Source organism: Hylobates moloch, unplaced genomic scaffold (genome assembly GCF_009828535.3).
Source record: "Hylobates moloch isolate HMO894 unplaced genomic scaffold, HMol_V3 SCAFFOLD_2, whole genome shotgun sequence".
NCBI classification, from domain to species: domain Eukaryota; kingdom Metazoa; phylum Chordata; class Mammalia; order Primates; family Hylobatidae; genus Hylobates; species Hylobates moloch.
The window spans coordinates 127,361,680-127,384,558 of record NW_026652277.1 but is presented as its reverse complement, the minus strand read 5'-3'; the positions used below and the strand labels follow the sequence as shown (position 1 = coordinate 127,384,558).

General features: G+C 37.0%; 1 protein-coding gene across 2 annotated transcripts in view; it reads left to right on the top strand.

Moving 5' to 3' along the window:
• AK9 (adenylate kinase 9) overlaps positions 1-22,879 on the top strand; it is a 225,980-nt gene that overhangs the window by 101,699 nt on the left and 101,402 nt on the right. For both annotated transcript variants that reach the window (XM_032156454.2, XM_058435472.1), the window contains exons 18-20: positions 13,760-13,916; positions 14,595-14,709; positions 20,526-20,602. In XM_032156454.2, coding sequence (XP_032012345.1) covers positions 13,760-13,916; positions 14,595-14,709; positions 20,526-20,602 — 349 coding nt within the window. The remainder of the gene's footprint in view (positions 1-13,759; positions 13,917-14,594; positions 14,710-20,525; positions 20,603-22,879) is intronic.

Genomic DNA, 22,879 nt, shown 5'->3' with positions numbered 1-22,879 from the left:
CTTGTACACCAATCACAGACAAACAGAGAGCCAAATCATGAGTGAACTCCCATACACAATTGCTTCAAAGAGAATAAAATACCTAGGAATCCAACTTACAAGGGATGTGAAGGACCTCTTCAAGGAGAACTACAAACCACTGCTCAACGAAATAAAAGAGGATACAAACAAATGGAAGAACATTCCATGCTTATGGATAGGAAGTATCAATATTGTGAAAATGGCAATACTGCCCAAGGTAATTTATAGATTCAATGCCATCCCCATTAATCAACCAAGGACTTTCTTTACAGAATTGGAAAAAACTACTTTAAAGTTCATACGGAACCAAAAAACAGCCAGCATTGCCAAGTCAATCCTAAGCCAAAAGAACAAAGCTGGAGGCATCAAGCTACCTGACTTCAAACTATACTACAAGGCTACAGTAACCAAAACAGCATGGTACTGGTACCAAAACAGAGATATAGACCAATGGAACAGAAAAGAGCCCTCAGAAATAATACCACACATCTACAACTATCTTATCTTTGACAAACCTCACAAAAACAAGAAATGGGGAAAGGATTCCCTGTTCAACAAATGGTGCTGGGAAAACTGGTTAGCCATAGGTAGAAAGCTGAAACTGGATCCCTTCCTTACACCTTATACAAAAATTAATTCAAGATGGATTAAAGACTTACATGTTAGACCTAAAACCATAAAAACCCTAGAAGAAAGCCTAGGCAATACCATTCAGGACATAGGCATGGGCAAGGACTTCATGTCTAAACCACCAAAAGCAATGGCAACAAAAGCCAAAATTGACAAATGAGATCTAATTAAACTAAAGAGCTTCTGCACAGCAAAAAAAACTACCATCAGAGTGAACAGGCAACTTACAGAATGGGAGAAAATTTTTGCAATCTACCCATCTGACAAAGGGCTAATATCCAGAATCTACAAAGAACTCTAGCAAATTTACAAGAAAAAAACAAACAACCCCATCACAAATTGGGCGAAGGATATGAACAGACACTTCTCAAAAGAAGACATTTATGCAGCCAAAAGACACATGAAAAAATGCTCATCATCACTGGCCATCAGAGAAATGCAAATCAAAACCACAATGAGATACCATGTCACACCAGTTAGAATGGCGATCATTAAAAAGTCAGGAAACAACAGGTGCTGGAGAGGATGTGGAGAAATAGGAACACTTTTACACTGTTGATGGGACTATAAACTAGTTCAACCATTGTGGAAGACAATGTGGCAATTCCTCAGGGATCTAGAACTAAAAATACCATTTGACCCAGCCATCCCATTACTGGGTATATACCCAAAGAATTATAAATCATGCTGCTATAAAGACACATGCACACGTAGATTTATTGTGGCACTAGTCACAATAGCAAAGACTTGTAACCAACCCACATGTCCAACAATGATAGACTGGATTAAGAAAACGTGGCACATACGCACCATGGAATACTATGCAGCCATAAAAAATGATTAGTTCATGTCCTTTGTAGGGACATGGATGAAGCTGGAAACCATCATTCTCAGCAAACTATCACGAGGACAAAAAACCAAACACCGCATGTTCTCACTCATAGGTGGGAATTGAACAATGAGAACACTTGGACACAGGAAGGGGAACATCACACACTGGGGCCTGTTGTGGGGTCGAGGGAGCAAGGAGGGATAGCATTAGGAGATATACCTAATGTAAATGACAAGTTAATGGGTGCAGCACACCAACATGACACATGTATACATATGTAACAAACCTGCATGTTGTGCGCATGTACCCCAGAACTTAAAGTATAATTTAAAATATATATATATATATGTATATATATAAATTACACAAGTCAAAAATTGAAGGCAAAGGACAATCTGGGGAAAGTATAATAAATATAACATTAATTTCTTAGAAATCTGTAGAGAATCTAATATCTGGTCAAAAAGCAAGCAAGGGATGTAAGCAGATTTTATCAAAGAAGAAATACAAATGGTTCATTGAAAATTTTTAGGCACTGGGTTTCTCAAGGTGCCCACTTGGCCCTCTTCCAAGTTGTACTTTCCTTTTTTTGTTTCCTTTCCTTTCTTTCATTACCCTTCTAAAGCTTTTTAATAAACTTCCACTTCTGCCCTGAAACTTGCCTCGGTCTCTTCTTCTGCCTTATGCCCCGCAGTTGAATTATTTCTTCGAAGCAGGCAAGAATTGAGGTTGCAATAAAAAAAAAATTTTTTTTTTTTGAGACAGAGTCTCGCTCTGTCCCCCAGGCTGGAGTGCAGTGGCAGGATCTCGGCTCGCTGCAAGCTCCGCCTCCCAGGTTCACGCCATTCTCCTGCCTCAGCCTCCGGAGTAGCTGGGACTACAGGCGCCCGCTACCAAGCCTGGCTAATTTTTTTGTATTTTTAGTAGAGATGGGGTTTCACAGTGTTAGCCAGGGTGGTCTCAATCTCCTGACCTCGTGATCAGCCCGCCTCGGCCTCCCAAAGTGCTGGGATTACAGGCATGAGCCACCGCGCCCGGCAAAAAAAAAATTTTTATTTTTTTATTTTTTAGTTTTTTTGAGAAGGAGTCTCACTCTCGCCCAGGCTGGAGTGCAGTGGCGCGATCTCGGCTCACTGCAAGCTCCGCCTCCCGGGTTCACGCCATTCTCCTGCCTCAGCCTCCCAAGTAGCTGGGACTACAGGCGCCCGCTACCATGCCCTGCTAATTTTTTTGTATTTTTAGTAGAGACTGGGTTTCACCATGTTAGCCAGGATGGTCTCGATCTCGTGACCTCATGATCCGCCCGCCTCGGCCTCCCAAAGTGCTGGGATTACAGGCATGAGCCACCGCTCCTGGCAAAAAAATTTTAACATTTGTTTCAATAAAAATTAAAACAATGAGATACAATTTCTCATCTAATTGGCAAAGTTTTTGACAATCGGTAATAGTGAGGCTGTACTGATAGAGTCACTTTCAAACACTGTTAGGAAGTATGAAAAATGATACAGATGCTTTTGGCAGCAATGTGGCAATGTGTATGAAAAGACTTTAAAATGTTTACTCTTTCATTCCCTGTGACCTGAAGTCATGTGAGGAATCTAATCTGAATAAATAGATAATATTTGGACAAAGATTTACAGATGTTGTAAATAAAAAACACAATGTTAGTAAAATAAAGATTTTATATATAAAGATTTTCTTCACAGTGTTATAATAAAATTACAAATGACATAAATATTTAACAGTAAGGGGTGATTAAACAAATTAAGGTTTATTTGTTTGATAAAATACTATTAAACCATTAAATTTTATTTCAAAAAAAGGTTGAATGAAGTACTAAAAATAGAACTACAATACGATCTAGCAATCCCACTACTGGGTATCTACCCAAAGGAAAATAAATCATTATATCAAAAAGATACCTGCACTCATATATTTATCGCAGCTCTATTAAGAATAGCAATGATATGGAATCAAGCTAAGTGTCCATCCATGGAGGGCTGGATACAGAAGATGTGGTATAAAACCCACTCACTTTGTTTAGAAGCTTTAGCCACCCCTCCCTTCCTGTTCGCAGATTTCATTGCAGTGGCACTCTCTTCACTTCATGCCTGTCATATTTCCAGGCATTAGGCACACCTGCTAGCCCGAATTAGGAGTCTGAGCTACCTCTCCCTTAAGGTGCAGACATCTTGGTGCAGCAGCATACTTTCCACTCCATGCCAGGACACATCTCCAGGTATTTGGAGCATCCACTCTTGTAGGTCCTCCAAATGAGGGACTTAGGCTGCCCTAGGATGAGGATGAGGAGTTTAGGCTGCCCCTCTTTTCCCAGGCAGAGAACTTGGGGCAGCAGATTTCTCCGCTCCATGCCCTGGCACATCTGTGGGTACTTGGTAACTATGCCCAGATCCCCTCTTGGAGCTGGTGTTGGTGCCTGCCATTGGAAGACATGTAGGTGGGTCAGCCCAGTTAGGCCTCACTCAGCTTGGCCTCCTCTCCAGGGCTGAGCAGGAAACTAAGACCACTCTGCCTTCCACCTGACAGCCCATGGCCTGAGGCAACAGAGAGCTTCTCATGAAAAACAAAGATCAAGCATATACCCATCTGCATTGGCTGCAGCCAGCTCTTATCCGCAAGTGCCACCTGTTGGTTCAGAGGTTGAACTGCAACACCCAATAGAAATAGATTTTTTTTTCATTTTTATGTATTTATTTATTTATTTATTTTTCTTTTTTTTTTTAATTATACTTTAAGTTCTGGGATACATGTGCAGAACGTGTAGGTTTGTCACATAGGTATACACGTGCCATGGTAGTTTGCTGCACCCATCAACCCATCATCTACATTAGGTGTTTCTCCTAATGCTATCCTTCCCATAGTCCCCTACCCCTCGACAGGCCCTGGTGTGTGATGTTCCCCTCCCTGTGTCCATGTGTTCTCATAGTTCAACTCCCACTTATGATTGAGAACATGCAGTGTTTGGTTTTCTGTTCCTGTGTTAGTTTGCTGAGAATGATGTTTCCAGCTTCATCCATGTCCCTGCGAAGGACATGAACTCATCCTTTTTTATGGCTGCATAGTATTCCATGGTGTATATATGCCACATTTTCTTAATCCAGTCTATCATCGATGGGCATTTGGGTTGGATCCAAGTCTTGGGTATTGTGACTATTGCCACAATAAACATACATGTGCATATATCTTTATAGTAAAATTATTAATAATCCTTTGGGTATATACACAGTAATGGGATTGCTGGGTCAAATGGTATTTCTGGTTCTAGATCCTTGAGGAATTGCCACACTGTCTTCCACAATGGTTGAACTAATTTACATTCCCACCAACAGTGTAAAAGCGTTCCTATTTCTCCACATCCTCTCCAGCATCTGTTGTTTCCTGACTTTCTAATGATCACCATTCTAACTGGTGTGAGATTGTATCTCATTGTGGTTTTGATTTGCCTTTCTCTAATGACCAGTGATGACAAGCTTTTTTTCATATGTTTGTTGGCTGCATAAATGTCTTCTTTTGAGGAGTGTCTGTTCATATCCTTTGCCCACTTTTTGATGGGGTTGTTTGTTTTTTTCTTGTAAATTTGTTTAAGTTTCTTGTAGATTCTGGATATTAGCCCTTTGTCAGATGGATAGATTGCAAAAATTTTCTCCCATTCTATAGGTTGCCTGTTCACTCTGATGATGGTTTCTTTTGCTGTGCAGAAGCTCTTTAATTTAATTAGATCCCATTTGTCAATTTTGGCTTTTGTTGCAATTGCTTTTGGTGTTTTAGTCATGAAGTCTTTGTGCATGCCTATGTCCTGGATGGTATTGCTTAGGCTTTCTTCTAGAATTTTTATGGTTTTAGATCTTATGTTTAAGTCTTTAATTCATCTTGAGTTAATTTTTGTATAAGGTGTAAGGAAGGGGTCCAGTTTCAGTTTTCTGGGTATGGCTCACCAGTTTTCCCAGCAGCATTTATTAAACAGGGAATCCTTTCCCCATTGCTTGTTTTTGTCAGGTGTGTCAAAGATCAGATGGTTGTAGATGTGTGGTGTTGTTTCTGAGGCCTCTGTTCTGTACCATTGGTCTATATATCTGTTTTGGTACCAGTACCATTTTGTTTTGGCTACTGTAGTCTTGTAGTATAGTTTGAAGTCAGGAAGTATGAAGCTTCCAGCTTTGTTCTTATTGCTTAGGATTGTCTTGGCTATACGAGCTCTTTTTTGGTTCCACATGTAATTTGATGTAGTTTTTTCTGATTCTGTGAAGAAAGTCAATGGTAGCTTGATGAGGATAGCATTGAATCTATAAATTACTTTGGGCAGTATGGCCATTTTCACGATATTGATTCTTCCTATCCATGAGCATGGAATGTTTTTCCATTTGTTTGTGTCCTCTCTTATTTCCTTGAACAGTGCTTTGTAGTTCTCCTTGAAGAGGTCCTTCACATCCCTTGTAAGTTATATTCCTAGATATTTTATTCACTTTGTAGCAATTGTGAATAAGAGTTCACTCATGATTTGGCTCTCTGTTTGTCTATTATTGGTGTATAGGAATGCTTGCGATTTTTGCACACTGATTTTGTATCCTGAGGCTTTGCTGAAGTTGCTTATCAGCCTAAGGAGATTTTGAGCTGAGACGATGGGGTCTTCTAAATATACAATCATGTCACCTGCAAATAGAGAAAATTTGGCTTCCTCTCTTCCTATTTGAATACCATTTATTTCTTTCTCTTGCCTGATAGTCCTGGCCAGAACTTCTAATACTATGTTGAATAGGAGTGGTGAGAGAGAGCATCCTTGTCTTGTGCTGGTTTTCAAAGAGAATTCTTCCAGCTTTTGCTCATTTGGTATGATATTGGCTGTGGGTTTGACATAAATAGCTCTTATTATTTTGAGATATGTTCCATCAATACCTAGTTTATTGAGAGTTTTTAGCATGACAGGGTGTTGAATTTTGTTGAAGGCCTTTTCTGCATCTATTAAGATAATTATATGGTTTTTGTCTTTGGTTCTGTTTATGTGATGGATTACATTTATTGATTTGTGTTTGTTGAACCAGCCTTGCATCCCAGGGATGAAGCCGACGATTGTGGTGGATAAGCTTTTTGATGTGCTGCTGGATTTGGTTTGCCAGTATTTTACTGAGGATTTTTGCATTGATGTTCATCAAGGGTGTTGGCCTGAAATTTTTTTGTTGTTGTTATGTCTCTGCCAGGTTTTGGTATCAGGATGATGCTGGCCTCATGAAATGAGTTAGGAAGGAGTCCCTCTTTTTCTGTTGTTTGGAATAGTTTCAGAAGGAATGGTACCAGCTCCTCTTTGTACCCCTGGTAGAATTCAGCTGTGAATCCCTCTGGTCCTGGGCTTTTTTTGGTTGGTAGGCTATTAATTACTGCCTCAATTTCAGAACGTGTTATTTGTCTATTCAGGGACTTGACTTTTCCTGGTTTAGATTTTAGAGAAACTCAATGAGATCCAAGAGAATGTTGAAAACCTACACAAAGAAATCAGAAAAACAATTTAGGATATGAAAGATGAGATAGATTTTTCTAAATTCTAGAAATGAAAAAGTTATTGAAGGAATTGCAAAATACAGTTGAAAGCTTTAACAATAGCCCAGCACAAGCAGAAGAAACAATCTCAGAGCTGCAAGACAGGGCTTCTGAATTAACCCAGTTAGACAAAAATAAAGAAAAAAAAGTAATAAAGTCTTCCAGAAATATGGGATTATATATAGTGTCCCAACCTACTAGTTATAGGTATTCCAGAGGAGAAGAAGAGAAAGTAAAAAGTGCGGAAAACCTATTTGTGGAAATAATTTAAGAAAACTTCCTTAATTTTGTCAGAGATCTAGACAGCCAGATATAAGAAGATAAGCAAACTATGGTAAGATATAATGCAAGAAGTACCTCACCAAGGCATATAGTCATCAGACTATCTAACGTCAATGTGAAGGAAAAAAATATCCTAAAATCAGAAAGAGATAAGCATCTAATCACTTATAAAAGAAATCCCGCCGGGCACGGTGGCTCATGCCTGTAAAACCAGCAGTTTGGGAGGCTGAGGTGGGCGGATCACGAGGTCAGGAGATCGAGACCATCCTGGCTAACACGGTGAAACCCCATCTCTACTAAAAATACAAAAAATTAGCCAGGTGCGGTGGCAGGGTCCTGTAGTCCCAGCTACTCAGGAGGCTGAGGCAGGAGAATGGCATGAACCTGGTAGGCAGAGCTTGCAGTGAGCCAAGATAGCACCACTGCAGTCCAGCCTGGGTGAAAGAGTGAGACTCCGTCTCAAAAAAAAAAAAAAAAAAAAAAGAAATCCCATTAGAATAACAACAGACTTCTCACCAGAAACCTTACAAGCCAGAAGATATTGGAGTCCTATTTTCGGTCTTCTTTAATCCTTCTCCTATTTGCCCCTAGAATACTCACTGGTGGCAATTGCAGCTGCGGTGTTTACCCTGATATAACTTTGCCATGAAATAACCTCGCTTTTATTATTATTTTTGTTTTGCTCTAGTATAGCAACCTTGGAAATAAAAGACATCATTCTATTTATAGCATTCTGTTTTTAGTAGTGGTATTTCCATTTACAAAATATAGTAATTCTCGATCGCTGAAAATGTCAAATCCTAGAAAATGTAGCATTCCTACACATGATGTTAACATCAGTCTCAAACAGTTTTTGGCAAAAGATTCATTTCATGAATCCAATTTTTCTGAAATAGACAATTCTGATGATTCAGATGATTCTGACATTAGTTCTGTTTAGAAATAACTCCAGTTTTTATACTTTATTTTCACATTGAAAAGCAGTCAGATTTGCTTCAGCCTCAGAGTTCATTTATATAAAATCAAATGAGTGCTGGCAGTGAACTGCACTTCTTTTTTTCTAAATGGGAAAAGAGTTTTAAAAAATGCCAGGCAAGAATTTTATATCCTGCTAAACTAAGTTTTATAAATGAAGGAGAAATAAAGTCTTTCCCAGGCAAGCAAACAGTAAGGGAATTCATCACCACTAAACTGTACCTACAAGAAATGCTCAAAGGAGTTCTAAACATAAAAGCAAAAGGGTGATATTCAGCATCGTAAAAACACATGAAAGTATTAAACTCTTTGCAAGTATAAGACCTCTTTGCAGGTCTTATAATGCAGTTGCACAATCGAGACTGTAAAGCAAGTAGGTAATAATTAACATGACAAGAGGCTATCAATACTACATATAATACTAACATTAAACATAAATGGGCTAAATGCTCCACTTAAAAGATACTGGCTGATGGAATGGATTTTTTAAAAAAAATCCAACCATATGCTGCATACAAGAAACCCACCTAACTGGTAAATACATTTACAGAGTCAAAGTAAAGGTATGGAAAAAGATACTCCACACAAATGGAAACCAAAAGCAAATAGGAGTAGCTATACTTATATCAGATAAAACAGATACTAAATCAACAATAGTTAAAAAAAGACAAAGAAGGTCATTATATCATCATAAAAGGATCAATCGCACAAGAAAATTGCCATTTTTAAATATATATGCATCAAACACCACAGCACCAAGATTCATAAAACAAATACAACTAGACCTAAGAAAAGAGATAGACAGCAATGCAATCATAGTAGGGGACTTCAGTATTCTGCTGACAGCACTAGACAGATCATTAAGGCAGAAAATCAACAAAGAAACTCTAGGCTTAAATTGGACTCTAGACCAAATGGACCTAGCAGACGTTTAAAGAGCATTCTACTGTACACCTGTAGAATATTCATTCTTCTCATCTGCCCATGGAACATTCTCAAATGACCATATGCAAGGCCACAAGGCAAGTCTCAAAAAAATTTTAAAAATTGAAATCATATAAAGTACCTTCTTGGACCAAAGTGGAATAAAACTAGAAATCAATACCAAAAGGCACCCTCAAAGCCATATAAATGCATGGAAATTAAATAATCTGCTCCTGAATGATTGCTGGATCAATGATGAAATTAAGGTGGAAATTTTTTAAAGTTTTGAAACAGACGAAAATAGACACAACATACCAAAAGCGTTTGACATACAGCAAAAACAGTGCTAAGAGGCAATTTTATAGTGTTAACAGCCTACATCAAAAAGAAAGATCTCAAATTAACAATGTAACATTGTACCTCAAAGAACTAGAAAAACAAGAGCAAACCACATCAAAAGCTAGCAGAACTGAATGAAATTGAGACCAAAAAACATTGCAAAGAATTAATTAAAAGTTGTTCTTTGAAAAAACAAGCAAAATTGATAGCTAATCAAGTGAAAAAGAGAATATTCAAATAAGCAAAATCAGAAATAATAAAGGTGTCATTACAACTGATGCAACAGAAATACAAAAGATCACTAATGACTACCATCAGCATCTCTATGCATACAAGCTGGAAAACCTAGAGGAAATGGATAAGTTCTTAGAAATATACAACCTTCCAAGATGAACTAGAAGAAATAGAAAACCTGAACAGACCAATAAGGAGTAGTGAAATTGAATCAGTAATTAAAAATCTCTCAACAATAACAAAAAAGCCCAGGGCTGGATGGTTTTACAGCCAAATTCTGCTAGATGTTAAAGGAAGAACTGCTACCAATTCTACTAAAACTGTTCCAAAACATCAAGGAGGAGGGAATCCTCCCTAACTCATTCTGTGAAGCCAGCATCACTCTGATACCAAAGCCAGACAAGGACACAACAAAAAAAGAAAGCTATAGACCGTTATTCTTGATGAACATAGATGCAGTTGTCCTCAATAAAATACTAGCAAACCAGATTCAGGAACGTATACACAAAGAAAATCCAGCATAATCAGGTGGATTTTATTCCAGGGATGCAAGGTTGATTCAACATACACAAATCAATAAATGTGATTCACCACATAAACAGAATTAAAAACAAAAGCTATGTGATAACATCAATAGATGCAGGAAGAGCATTCAATAAAATCCAGCATCACTTCATAGTTAAAAACCCTTACCAAACTAGGCATAGAAGGAACATACCTCAAAATAATAAAAGCCATATATAACAAACCCAATGCCAACATTATACTGAATGAGGAAAAGTTAAAAGCATTCCCCCTAATAACTGGAACAAGACAAGGATACCCAGTTTCACCACTACTGTTCAACATAGTCCTAGAAATCCTAGCGATAGCAATCAGATAAGAGAATGAAGTAAAAGGCATCCAAATTGGAAAAGAGGAACTCAAATAATCTCTACTGATGATACGTTTCTATACCTAGAAAACCCTAAAGACTCCTTCAAAAGACTGCCAGATTTGATAAATGACTTCAGTAAAGTTTCAGGATACAAAATCAGCATACAAAAATTAGCATTTCTGTACACCAATAACAATCAAGCTGAGAACCAAATCAAGAACTCAATCCCATTTATAATGGCTATGAAAATAATAAAATACCCAGGAATACATTTAACCAGGAGGTGAAAGATCTCTACAGGGAGAACTACAAAATACTGATGAAAGAAACCATATATAACACAAATAAATGGAAAACATACCATGTTCATGAATCAGAAGAATGAATATTGTTGAAATGAGTATACTACCAGAAGCAATCTACAGATTTAAGGCAATTCCTATAAAATTACCAATGTCATTCTTCACAGAATTAGAAAAAATGATAATGAAATTTATACAGAACAATAAAAAGAGCCCAAATAGCCAAAGTAAACTTAAGCAAAAAGAATAAAGCTGGAGAAACCACATTGCCAGACTTCAAATTATACTACGAGGCTATAGTAACCAAAACAGCATGGTACTGGTATTTTAAAAAGACACTTAGATTGATAGAAAAGAATAGAGAACCAAGAACTAAAGCCACATACCTACAACCAAGTGATCTTTGACAAAGTCAACTAGAATATACACTGTGGAAAGGACACCCATTCAATAAATGGTACTGGGAAAACTGGAGAGCCATATGCAGAAGAATGAAACTGGACCCCTATCTCTCACCAGACACAAAATTAACATGTGTTAAAAACTTAAATGTAAGACCTCAGACTATAAAAATCCTAGAAGAGAACCTAGGAAAAACTCTTTTGGACATTAGGCAAAGAATTTATAACTAAGTCGTCAAAAGGAAATGCAGCAAAAACAAAAATAGACAAATGGGACGTAATTAAATGAAAAGTTTCTGAAGAAATAATTAACAGAGTAAACAGAAAATCTACATAATGGAAGAAAACTTTTGCAAACAATGCATCTGACAAAGGGCTAATATCCAGAATCTATAAGGAACTCAAACAACTCAAGAAGAGAAAAACAAATAACCCCATTAAAAAGTGGGCCAAGGACATGAACAGACATTTCTGAAAAGAAGACATACAAGAAGGCAGCAAACATTGAAAAAAGTCCTCAACATCACCAATCATCAGAGAAATGCACATTAAAACCACAGTGAAATAGCATCTTACTCCAGTCAGAATAGCTATTATTAAAAAGTCAAAAAACAGATGTTGACAAGGATGCAAAGAAAAGGAAATGATTTATACACTGTTAATGGGAATGTAAATTAGTACACCTTTATGAAAATAGTATAGAGATTTCTCAAAGAACTAAAAATAAGACTACCATTCAACCGCAATCCCATTATTGAGTATCTGCTCAAAGGAAAAGAAGCCCTTTTATCAAAAAGACACCTGCACTAGTATGCTTATTGCAGTGCTATTAACAATAACAATGCCGTGGAATCAACCTAAGTGTTCATTAGTGAAGAATGAAATCATGTCTTTTGCAGCAACATGGATGGAACTGGAGGCCATTATCTTAAGTGAAACAACTCAGACACAGAAAGACAAATACCGCATGTTCTCACAAGTGGGAGCTAAACAATGTGTACACATGGAAGCAGAATATGGAATGATGGACAATAGAGTATCAGAGGGGTGGGGAAGTGGTGGATGATGGGAGCTTGCTTGGCTGATACAGTGTGCCTTGCCCTGGTGATGGATGCACTGAAAGCCCTGACTTCACCACAGTGCAATATATCAATGCAGCAAAATTGCACTTGTAACCCATGAATATACACAACAAATAAATAAAGTTGAATGAGGTGGAGAAATTATAAGTTATATCTCAATGTTGTTTTGTTTCAAACAACAATTGAAACATTGTAAAATTGTTTGAAAATTTGTTTCAAAAATACAATTTCAAATTTGAATGGTTAAATTTGTATTAACCACTTATAGGTCTTCTTCATAGCTTTCCTTTTTCCCTAATTCTTTCATGTTAAACATTTCAAAGTGCTTAAAATTCTTTTTTAAAAGACTGCTCGTTCAGATAATAATTCAAAAAGCAAGATGGACATAGTGGTGCAAGCCTGTAGTCCCAGCTACTCAGGAGGCTGAAGCGGGAGGATTGCTTCAGAGGGTAATATTGGCCCTCTTGACATCTCTTCCCCTTTGACTTCTAATATTTTGTGATTACCTAATGGTACACAAACTTGTTTGAAGCTCTCAGAATTGGTGTTTTCATAGATACACATTACTAATTTCCAAATATGTGTTGAAACTATTGCTATTGGAGAGAAGCGGGAAGACAAGAATTTAGCAGAATTCTCTAAGCACCTGCAAGGTTTGTTTTGTTGTTTTGACTCCGTGCTTCCTACTGCCATCAGTAGGAACCATCTCAGTACCTTTTAGCTCTCACACTGAGAAATGAAAGCAGAAGAGAAGTGAAGGGTGTTGTCACTGAAAAGGCAAGCTGGACCAGGGGCTTTCTACTTAGAGTGATCCAGGCATCGTCATCACCTGGAAGCATGTTAGAAATGTAGACTCTAGGGCCACACCCCAGACCTTCTGAATCACAATCTGTCCTCTGAGTATTATATAGCAAAAATGTAGTATTGTATTTATTTCACAAAGTCTTTTCTTCCCTTTGTTAACTTTTGTTGCTGTTGTCTCATTAGAGACAGGGTCTGACACTGGTGCAGTGGCATAATTATAACTTACTGCAACCTCAAACGCCTGGGCTCAAGCAATCCTCCTGCCTCAGCCTCCTGTGTAGCTGATACTACAGGCATGCACCACTGCGCCCAGCCTCCATTGTTAACTTTTTAAACTTACGATTTTATTGCTTTAAAATTAAGTTTATCTTTAAAAATTGTCACCCTTTTTTTCCTTTTGAAAGAACTCAAAAGATACTTCAGATCCACAAAAATTACATATCAAGGTAGCATCCTTGACTTGTCAAGCTATGATAGTAATATCAGTGTACAATTTTTCACAGGTAATGGAAGAAAACAAGGATAGGTTTCCTGGTGCCCCAAAATATGGAGGCTGGATTGTGGACAACTGCCCTATTGTAAAAGAATTGTGGATGGTCTTAATCAAGAAAGGAATTATACCTGATTTGGTCATCTATTTATCAGATACAGAAAACAATGGTTGGTAAATATTTATTATGTAAATTTGAAAGTGAAGTTTTTATTATTGATAGTTTTGGTTAAATATAGAACAGACAACTCTCCACTCTTCCTAGATAGAAATACCCACCCCAGCAATCCCTGCAGGAACTAGAGGTACACAAAATGAGGCTTCCATATACTGAGAAGGTGGCCAGGAATAAGTGCCGGATGGTTGAATGTTCTAGCTGGCCGTTGTAATTGTTCTTTAAAGCTTACAGTTTAGCACTCACACACACAATTAGAAGCTATAACTTCTAAATGAATAACATATAAGGCTGAGGGCAAAGATTAAATGTTAGTTCTTCTTCACCTCAAGTAGGAAAAATGAGGTACATAAATTTAGCAGAGCCAAATTTTAATTATTCTGTTTGCCTCTTAAAGTAAGATATTCAAAATGGGAATTTCCAGGGGAAAAATAAAATATACTACCTCTTTTCATGTTTTACTTATTTATACTGTATTCATACATACCTTTTTAAAAAGAATTTAAGATGGCCTATTAATATTTTAAAGGATCTGGGCTCTATTTAGATACATGCTTAAAGGAAAATATATTTAGATATAGGCAGAAATAATGTTTGTGTTAATCTTCAAAATACATCTCACTGTATTTTATAAGCTACAAAAGTAATATTAGTCTCTTTATCTGTATTTCAGGAAAATGTTTATTTAATAGAATATATTTACAGAATAAATCTGAAATTGACTCTAAGATTTTAGAAAGATTATTAGAAGAACTACAAAAGAAAAAAAAAGAGGAAGAAGCAGCAAGGTAAAATCTGCCTAGAATGATAAAACAGATTAATGTATCTGTTATAGCAGTTAAATATCTTCTTGCAATTATGGAATATATTTAATATTGAAATGATAATTTATTAACTTGATCTGATTCTAGTTAATTTTAAGAAAAGCAGCGATTTCACAAATACTTCCAGAATCTCTAAAGCACACAGTTGTGGATGTTTTCACAGCCCATATCAAACTTATTCTAAATCAAACATCTGCTCTTAAAAGACACTATTAAAAAAATAAGCATGGGTAAGATATATATATATTGTTATGATATTTATCTGTGACTTAATTTTGTTAACTAGTATTTACAAATTGAAGAAATAATATGATGGGAAGCAAATGAAAATATATAATACTCATGCGACATGACTAAAATCAAAAGCCTGACTAAGTTCTACACATGGAAAGACAAGGCTAATTATTTATGTTTGACAGGTTTAACATTGAGGGCTTATTCTCTAATCTGGGTATAATAATGACTTTTTAAACTGTGACCACAGTTATCTGTTCATGGCAGGGGTCAATACTAAACTTTAATAAACTGAAAGTCCTTCAGATTGAAGAATAAAATATTAAAAGAAACAATGACTTAGTTTGCTAATTGTTCTTCCTTACTAAAAAATTCTCTTTAAATACTTTACATTTTAATTTGTCCACTGGGATTTCTACTATTCAAAGTAATAAAGGCCTAGATATTTAAGAATTAAATTTTTCTGTGTAAATCCATGGAACTTCCTACTATTGATGATGGCACCTATGGCTTTCTTAAATGCTATTTCCTTTTCCCTTTCAAATATTAGCTATTTGAGCTGAGGCTTAGGAGAGCTCTTTAAACCCTAGAAATGAAGAAGCTGGGAGGTGGGTAATTACAGAGGTAGAGAGCAGTTTAACTGATATGTGTGTCAGAGGATTTTATTTTTTAGTGTTCATTATTCATTTAAGCTAGTCACTCCTTTAGAAATTTAACATAAAAATATGTATGATTTAGTTAAATTAGTTAGTAAAATTATTATGTGATATATTGACCAAACAGTACTTTAATTCAGACAATAATTACAAACTTATTTTCCCTTTTAGCTTTGAAAACTTTTCTTACAAATCTACTAATTAGCTACAATCAGCTATACTCAATCTACAGATCAGCTATAATCTGTTGATAATTAAGGAATTACTTAATCTTTTTCCAGTGTGTGAGAAATAGTCCAATCTTTGAGAACAGATGGAGATCTCAACATAAGAAAGAGTAAAACAAAGTCGATGTGATTTCTAGACTGGAGATCTGCTGCATTTTAAATATATTAAAAATGTGTATACCTTTAACTTTTTTTAGAAAGGAAAAGATACCTTCTCCACTTTCTCTCAATTCTACCTTCACCTCTTTTACCATATGGAATTCTCTAAGTTATTTTTATAATCAATCTTTACTTCTTTTGATTCTAAATTTTTAAGTCTTTATAAACTCCTTAATGTCACCTGCCCAGATTGAAGCAGGCTTTTCTATGGTTTTATATGCTGATTTTTAAAATTCAACATGAGTTTTTCAAAACAAACTTTTTTCCTTTATACTTCAGAAAATAAAATTTAAGATGGTTTTTAAAAAACTGTCAGACACTCACTTAAAGGCCTTACAGGTTGGTTAGAAAAGAGAGGAACTTAACAGGATTAAGAACTGGATCTTGATCAAATATCTAAAGACATGCTGAATTTTAAAACTTTTCCAGCATCAGTTTCCAAATGTGCTAGTCAAATGGCAAGATAACTTCTGTCATATTGTTAGTCATTGGATCTTCTATCCACGTGGGTTACAGAAATTTCTAAGAAGTGGCAGCAAAACTCTTCCTTGTTCTGTTCAGGTCTTAGATTCTCAGCAGCAACATACTTGATCCAGGATTTGGATAAGAAAGATGTCACAAAGAGCCCCATCTGAGGTACAGGCATAGCTTGGAGATATTGCAGGTTTGGTTCCAGGCCACCACAGTAAAGCAAGTCACATGAGTTTTTTTGCTTCCCAGTGCATATAAAAGTTATGTTTACACAATATTGTCATCTATTAAGTGTGCAATAGCATTATGTCTAAAAATGTATATACCTTAATTTTAAAATGCTTTAAAAGAACGTGGTGATGATCATCTGAGCCTTCAGTGAGTCAGTCATTTTGCTGGTGGAAGGTTTTGCCTCAGTGTTGATGGCTGCTGATCGATAAGGGCAGTGGTTGCCAAAGGTTGGGGTGGCTATGGAAATTTCTTAAACTAGGACAATGATGAAGTGTGTTGCATTTATTTATTACTCTTTCTTTCCCAAAATATTTTTCTGTAGTATGTAATGTTGTTTGATAGCATTTTACCCACAGTAGAACTTCTTTCAAAATTGGAGTCAATCCTCTCAAACCCACCACTACTTTATCAACCAAGTTTATGTAGTATTCTAAATTTTTTGTTTTAATTTCAACAGTGTTCACAGCATCTTCACCAAGAATAGATTCCATCTCAAGAAACCAATTTCTTTTCTCATCCATGAGAAGAACTCTTCATCTGTTCAAGTTTGATCATGAGATTGCAGCAATTTAGGCTTCACTTCTAATTCTAATTATCTTGCTATTTTCACTACATCTGCAGTTACTTCCTTCATTACAGTCCTGAACTTATTAAAGTAATCCATGAGGGTTGGAATCACCTTCTTCTAAATTCCTGTTAATGTGGATATTTTGACCTCCTCCCACAAATCATGAATGTTCTTAATGGCTTCTGCAATGGTAAATCCTTTCCAGAAGGTTTTCAATTTACTTTGCCCAGATCTGTTAGAGGAATCACTATCTATGGCAGCTGTAGTCTTATGAAATGTGTTTCTTAATAATTAGACTTAAAAGTCAAAATTACTCTTTGATCCATGGGCTGCAGTATGGATGTTGCATTAGCAGGCATGAAAACATTCATTCTCCTTGTGTGTCTTCATCAGAGCTCTTGGGTGACTATGTGCATTGTCAATGAGCAGTAATATTTTGAAATCAATCTTTTTTTCTAAGCAGTAGATCTCAACAGCAGATAAAATACTCAGTAAAGCATGCTGTAAACAGATGTACTGTCATCTAGGCTTTGTTCTATTTGTAGAGCACAGGCAGAGTAGATTTAGCATAGTTAATTAGGGGGCCTAGGATTTTTGGACTGGGAAATGGGCATTAGCTTCACCAGCTGCACAAGCCCTTAATAAGAGTGTCAGCCTGTCCCTTAAAGCTTTGAAGCCAGGCATTGACTTCTCCTCTCTAGCTCTGAAAGTCCTAAATGGCATCTTCTTCCAATAGAAGCACGTTTTGTTGACATTGAAAAATCTGTTGTTTAGTGTAGCCACCTTTATCTATGGTCTTAGCTAGGTCTTCTAAATAACTTATTGCAGCTCCTACATCAGCACTTGCCTGCTTCGCCTGGCACTGCACTTTGATGTTACAGAGATGGCTTCTTTCTTTAAGCCTCATGAACCAACTTTTGCTAGCTTCAAAGTTTTCTTTTTTTTTTTTTTTTTTTTTTTTTGAGACAGAGTCTCGCTCTGTCGCCCAGGCTGGAGTGCAGTGGCGCAATCTCGGCTCACTGCAAGCTCCGCCTCCCGGGTTCAGGCCATTCTCCTGCCTCAGCCTCTCTGAGTAGCTGGGACTACAGGCACCCGCCACCACGCCCGGCTAATTTTTTGTATTTTTAGTAGAGACGGGGTTTCACCGTGGTCTCGATCTCCTGACCTCGTGATCCGCCCTCCTCGGCCTCCCAAAGTGCTGGGATTACAAGCGTGAGCCACCGCGCCCGGCCAGCTTCAAACTTTTCTTCTCCAGGTTCCTTGCCTCTCTCAGCCATCACAGAATTGAAGCGAATTAGGGCCTTGCTCCTGATTAGGCTTTGGCTTAAGGGAATGTTGTGGCTGGTTTGATCTTCCAATCAGACCACTCAAAAACTTTCACCATATCAATAGTAAGGCTGTTCTACTTTTGTATCATTAGTGTATTCACTGGAGTAGCACTTTTAATTTCCTTGAAGAACATTTCTTTGGCATTCACAACTTGGCTAACTATTTGCACAAGAGGCATAGCTTTTGGACTATCTCAGCCTTCAATATACCTTCCTCACTAAGCTTAGCCATTTCTAGCTTTTGATTTAAAGTGACAAATGTGGGGCTCTTTTTTTCACTTAAAAACTTAGAGGCCATTGTAGGGTTATTAATTGGTCTCATTTCAATATTATTGTTTCTTAGAGAATAGGGAGACCTGAGGAGAGGGAGAGAGTCAAGGGATCAGCCAGTCAGTGGAGCAGTCACAACACCCACAACATCTATCAATTAAGTTCACCGTCTTATATAGACATGGTTCATGGCGCCCCAAACAATGATAATAGTAACATCAAAGACCATTGATCACAGATCACTGATAAATAATAATAATGAGGAAGTTTGAAATAGAGTTGCTCAATGCAGGGTTGCCACAAACCCTCAACTTGTAAAACAAAACAAAACAAAACAAAAACAAACAAACAAAAAAACAAACACGATATCTGTAAAGTGCAATGAAGCAAAGCACAATAAGGCAAGGTATGCCTGCAGAACAGCTGCCCGTTCACACACAGACAAAATGGGAGAGGAGTTCAGAAACAACACTCAGTAGCCTCAGAGGGCTGAGTCATGAGCAGAGAGAACTTGAATTATGCCAAGACTTCCAGCAGGAACACAGGATTTGGAATGCAGTGAGAGAATGTCCTCCATTAACAGGAAGCCGACCTGCTGGGAGAAGAGGTGTAGTAATGTCTTATGTGTAACTAGCTTTCAAAAGAAGGGAAAATGGATGCAAAGAATGCAGAGTATGAGAAAATAACAGGTCTGAGGAAAGCTGTGCCCCCAGTGTATGCTGCTGACATGAATGGGCTCTTCCTTAACTGATGAATACCTGATATAATTTTTTGTTAAAATTTTTTAAAGATTCAGTCAACATTCTTTTGTATGTTTCTTTGTGCAGTAGTATTCCTCTTTCTGAGGGCTAAATTCCTAGATATAGAATTTCTAGATCAAACACTTTAATTTTTAATAAATGTTGCCTTTCTCCAGCATTTTACTAACTTTCCGTCCACCTTTCTTTACCATCGTTAAGGCAGGTTTGGTGCTTCAATCCTAATGAAAAACAGATTCCCTGTAGGTTTTTAAGTTTCCATATTCCAGGTCTTTTTAAATTTCATCACTACTGTATTAAAAATAAAATAATTAGGGTTTTTTTTCTTATTAGAAAGATAAATTCACAAATGTTCTGCTTATTCAATATAGAAAAAATTTTAATGCAAAAAGTTAAAGAAAACTTAAAACTCTTATATGCCATCATCCATGTTGACCATTTGATTGGTTTTCTCCTAGACTTTTAATCCTCATTTATATGCATTCTAAATACCAAATTAAAATTATATTATACATACAGTTTTATATTCGACTTTTCTTACTTAACATTATATTGTGAACATTTACCATTAAATCAGAGGAAAAATGCTACAAATCCTTCCATTTGCCTTTTCAACATACAGTTAGGTAATCCTTTCTTATTTTTGACAGGTTTCCTAATTAATAGACAAAGTTTTTCAAAGTATAACATTCCAGTTTTTCTCCCCCAGAAGAAAACGCTGAAAAGTAACTAGTCTCAACATAAGTAATTTAAACTTATACACTGTAAAGTATAATAAGATTTAATCTTTATTTTTAACACCATAAGCATTTAATCCTGTAACAGTGTGAGAAGTCTGAATTTCCAAAGATAATTAAATTTGAACCTTTTCATTTCAGAAAAGCCACAGAAGAGGAATTGAGACTCGAAGAAGAAAATCGAAGGCTACTGGAAGTTATGAAAGTGAAGGCAAAAGGCAAGCACAGATTGCTATGATTGATGATGTGTCATGGTATTGTTACTGCAAGCAATTGCAGTATTTCAAGTGAATTATAGACAGGGTGATCACATTTACCAATTTGTCCATGAGAGCCCAGGTTTATGCCTATGTTCTTGAAGTCTTCATAGTACCTTTTATTCTTAAACTGTTCCAGTTCATATACTAAATACTATTGTCACTGAAGTAATGGATTCATAGGAAAACGACTCTTGACACAGATACCTACTCATACACCCTCTACAAGTGATACACAGCAGAATAGCACACACAGCTGTCTTTAAATGGTTGCTCTTGACACAGGTGACACACAGCTGTTGGAATTACTTCTGTTAGAACCATCCTACAAGAGTTGAGAAGACAGCAAATCTCTTATTACCCACTTACTCTCTTTATGATTAAAATCCCATCTTCTGGATTAAAGACTTACATGTTAGACCTAAAACCATAAAAACCCTAGAAGAAAACCTAGGCAATACCATTCAGGACATAGGCATGGGCAAGGACTTCATGTCTAAAACACCAAAAGCAATGGCAACAAAAGCCAAAATTGACAAATGAGATCTAATTAAACTAAAGAGCTTCTGCACAGCAAAAGAAACTACCATCAGAGTGAACAGACAACCTACAAAATGAGAGAAAATTTTCCCAACCTACTCATCTGACAAAGGGCTAATATCCAGAATCTACAATGAACTCAAACAAATTTACAAGAAAAAAACAACCCCATCAAAAAATGGACGAAGGATATGAACAGACACTTCTCAAAAGAAGACATTTATGCAGCCAAAAAACACATGAAAAAATGCTCATCACTGGCCATCAGAGAAATGCAAATCAAAACCTCAGTGAGATACCATCTCACACCAGTTAGAATGGCGATCATTAAAAAGTCAGGAAACAACAGGTGCTGGAGAGGATGTGGAGAAATAGGAACACTTTTACACTGTTGGTGGGACTGTCAACTAGTTCAACCATTGTGGAAGTCAGTGTGGCGATTCCTCAGGGATCTAGAAGTAGAAATACCATTTGACCCAGCCATCCCATTACTGGGTATATACCCAAAGGACTATAAATCATGCTGCTGTAAAGACACATGCACACGTATGTTTGTTGCGGCACTATTCACAATAGCAAAGACTTGGAACCAACCCACATGTCCAACAATGATAGACTGGATTAAGAAAACGTGGCACATACGCACCATGGAATACTATGCAGCCATAAAAAATGATGAGTTCATGTCCTTTGTAGGGACATGGATGAAGCTGGAAACCATCATTCTCAGCAAACTATCACGAGGACAAAAAACCAAACACCGCATGTTCTCACTCATAGGTGGGAATTGAACAATGAGAACACTTGGACACAGGAAGGGGAACATCACACACTGGGGCCTGTTGTGGGGTCGAGGGAGCAAGGAGGGATAGCATTAGGAGATATACCTAATGTAAATGACAAGTTAATGGGTGCAGCACACCAACATGACACATGTATACATATGTAACAAACCTGCATGTTGTGCGCATGTACCCCAGAACTTAAAGTATAATTTAAAATATATATATATATATGTATATATATAAATTACACAAGTCAAAAATTGAAGGCAAAGGACAATCTGGGGAAAGTATAATAAATATAACATTAATTTCTTAGAAATCTGTAGAGAATCTAATATCTGGTCAAAAAGCAAGCAAGGGATGTAAGCAGATTTTATCAAAGAAGAAATACAAATGGTTCATTGAAAATTTTTAGGCACTGGGTTTCTCAAGGTGCCCACTTGGCCCTCTTCCAAGTTGTACTTTCCTTTTTTTGTTTCCTTTCCTTTCTTTCATTACCCTTCTAAAGCTTTTTAATAAACTTCCACTTCTGCCCTGAAACTTGCCTCGGTCTCTTCTTCTGCCTTATGCCCCGCAGTTGAATTATTTCTTCGAAGCAGGCAAGAATTGAGGTTGCAATAAAAAAAAAATTTTTTTTTTTTGAGACAGAGTCTCGCTCTGTCCCCCAGGCTGGAGTGCAGTGGCAGGATCTCGGCTCGCTGCAAGCTCCGCCTCCCAGGTTCACGCCATTCTCCTGCCTCAGCCTCCGGAGTAGCTGGGACTACAGGCGCCCGCTACCAAGCCTGGCTAATTTTTTTGTATTTTTAGTAGAGATGGGGTTTCACAGTGTTAGCCAGGGTGGTCTCAATCTCCTGACCTCGTGATCAGCCCGCCTCGGCCTCCCAAAGTGCTGGGATTACAGGCATGAGCCACC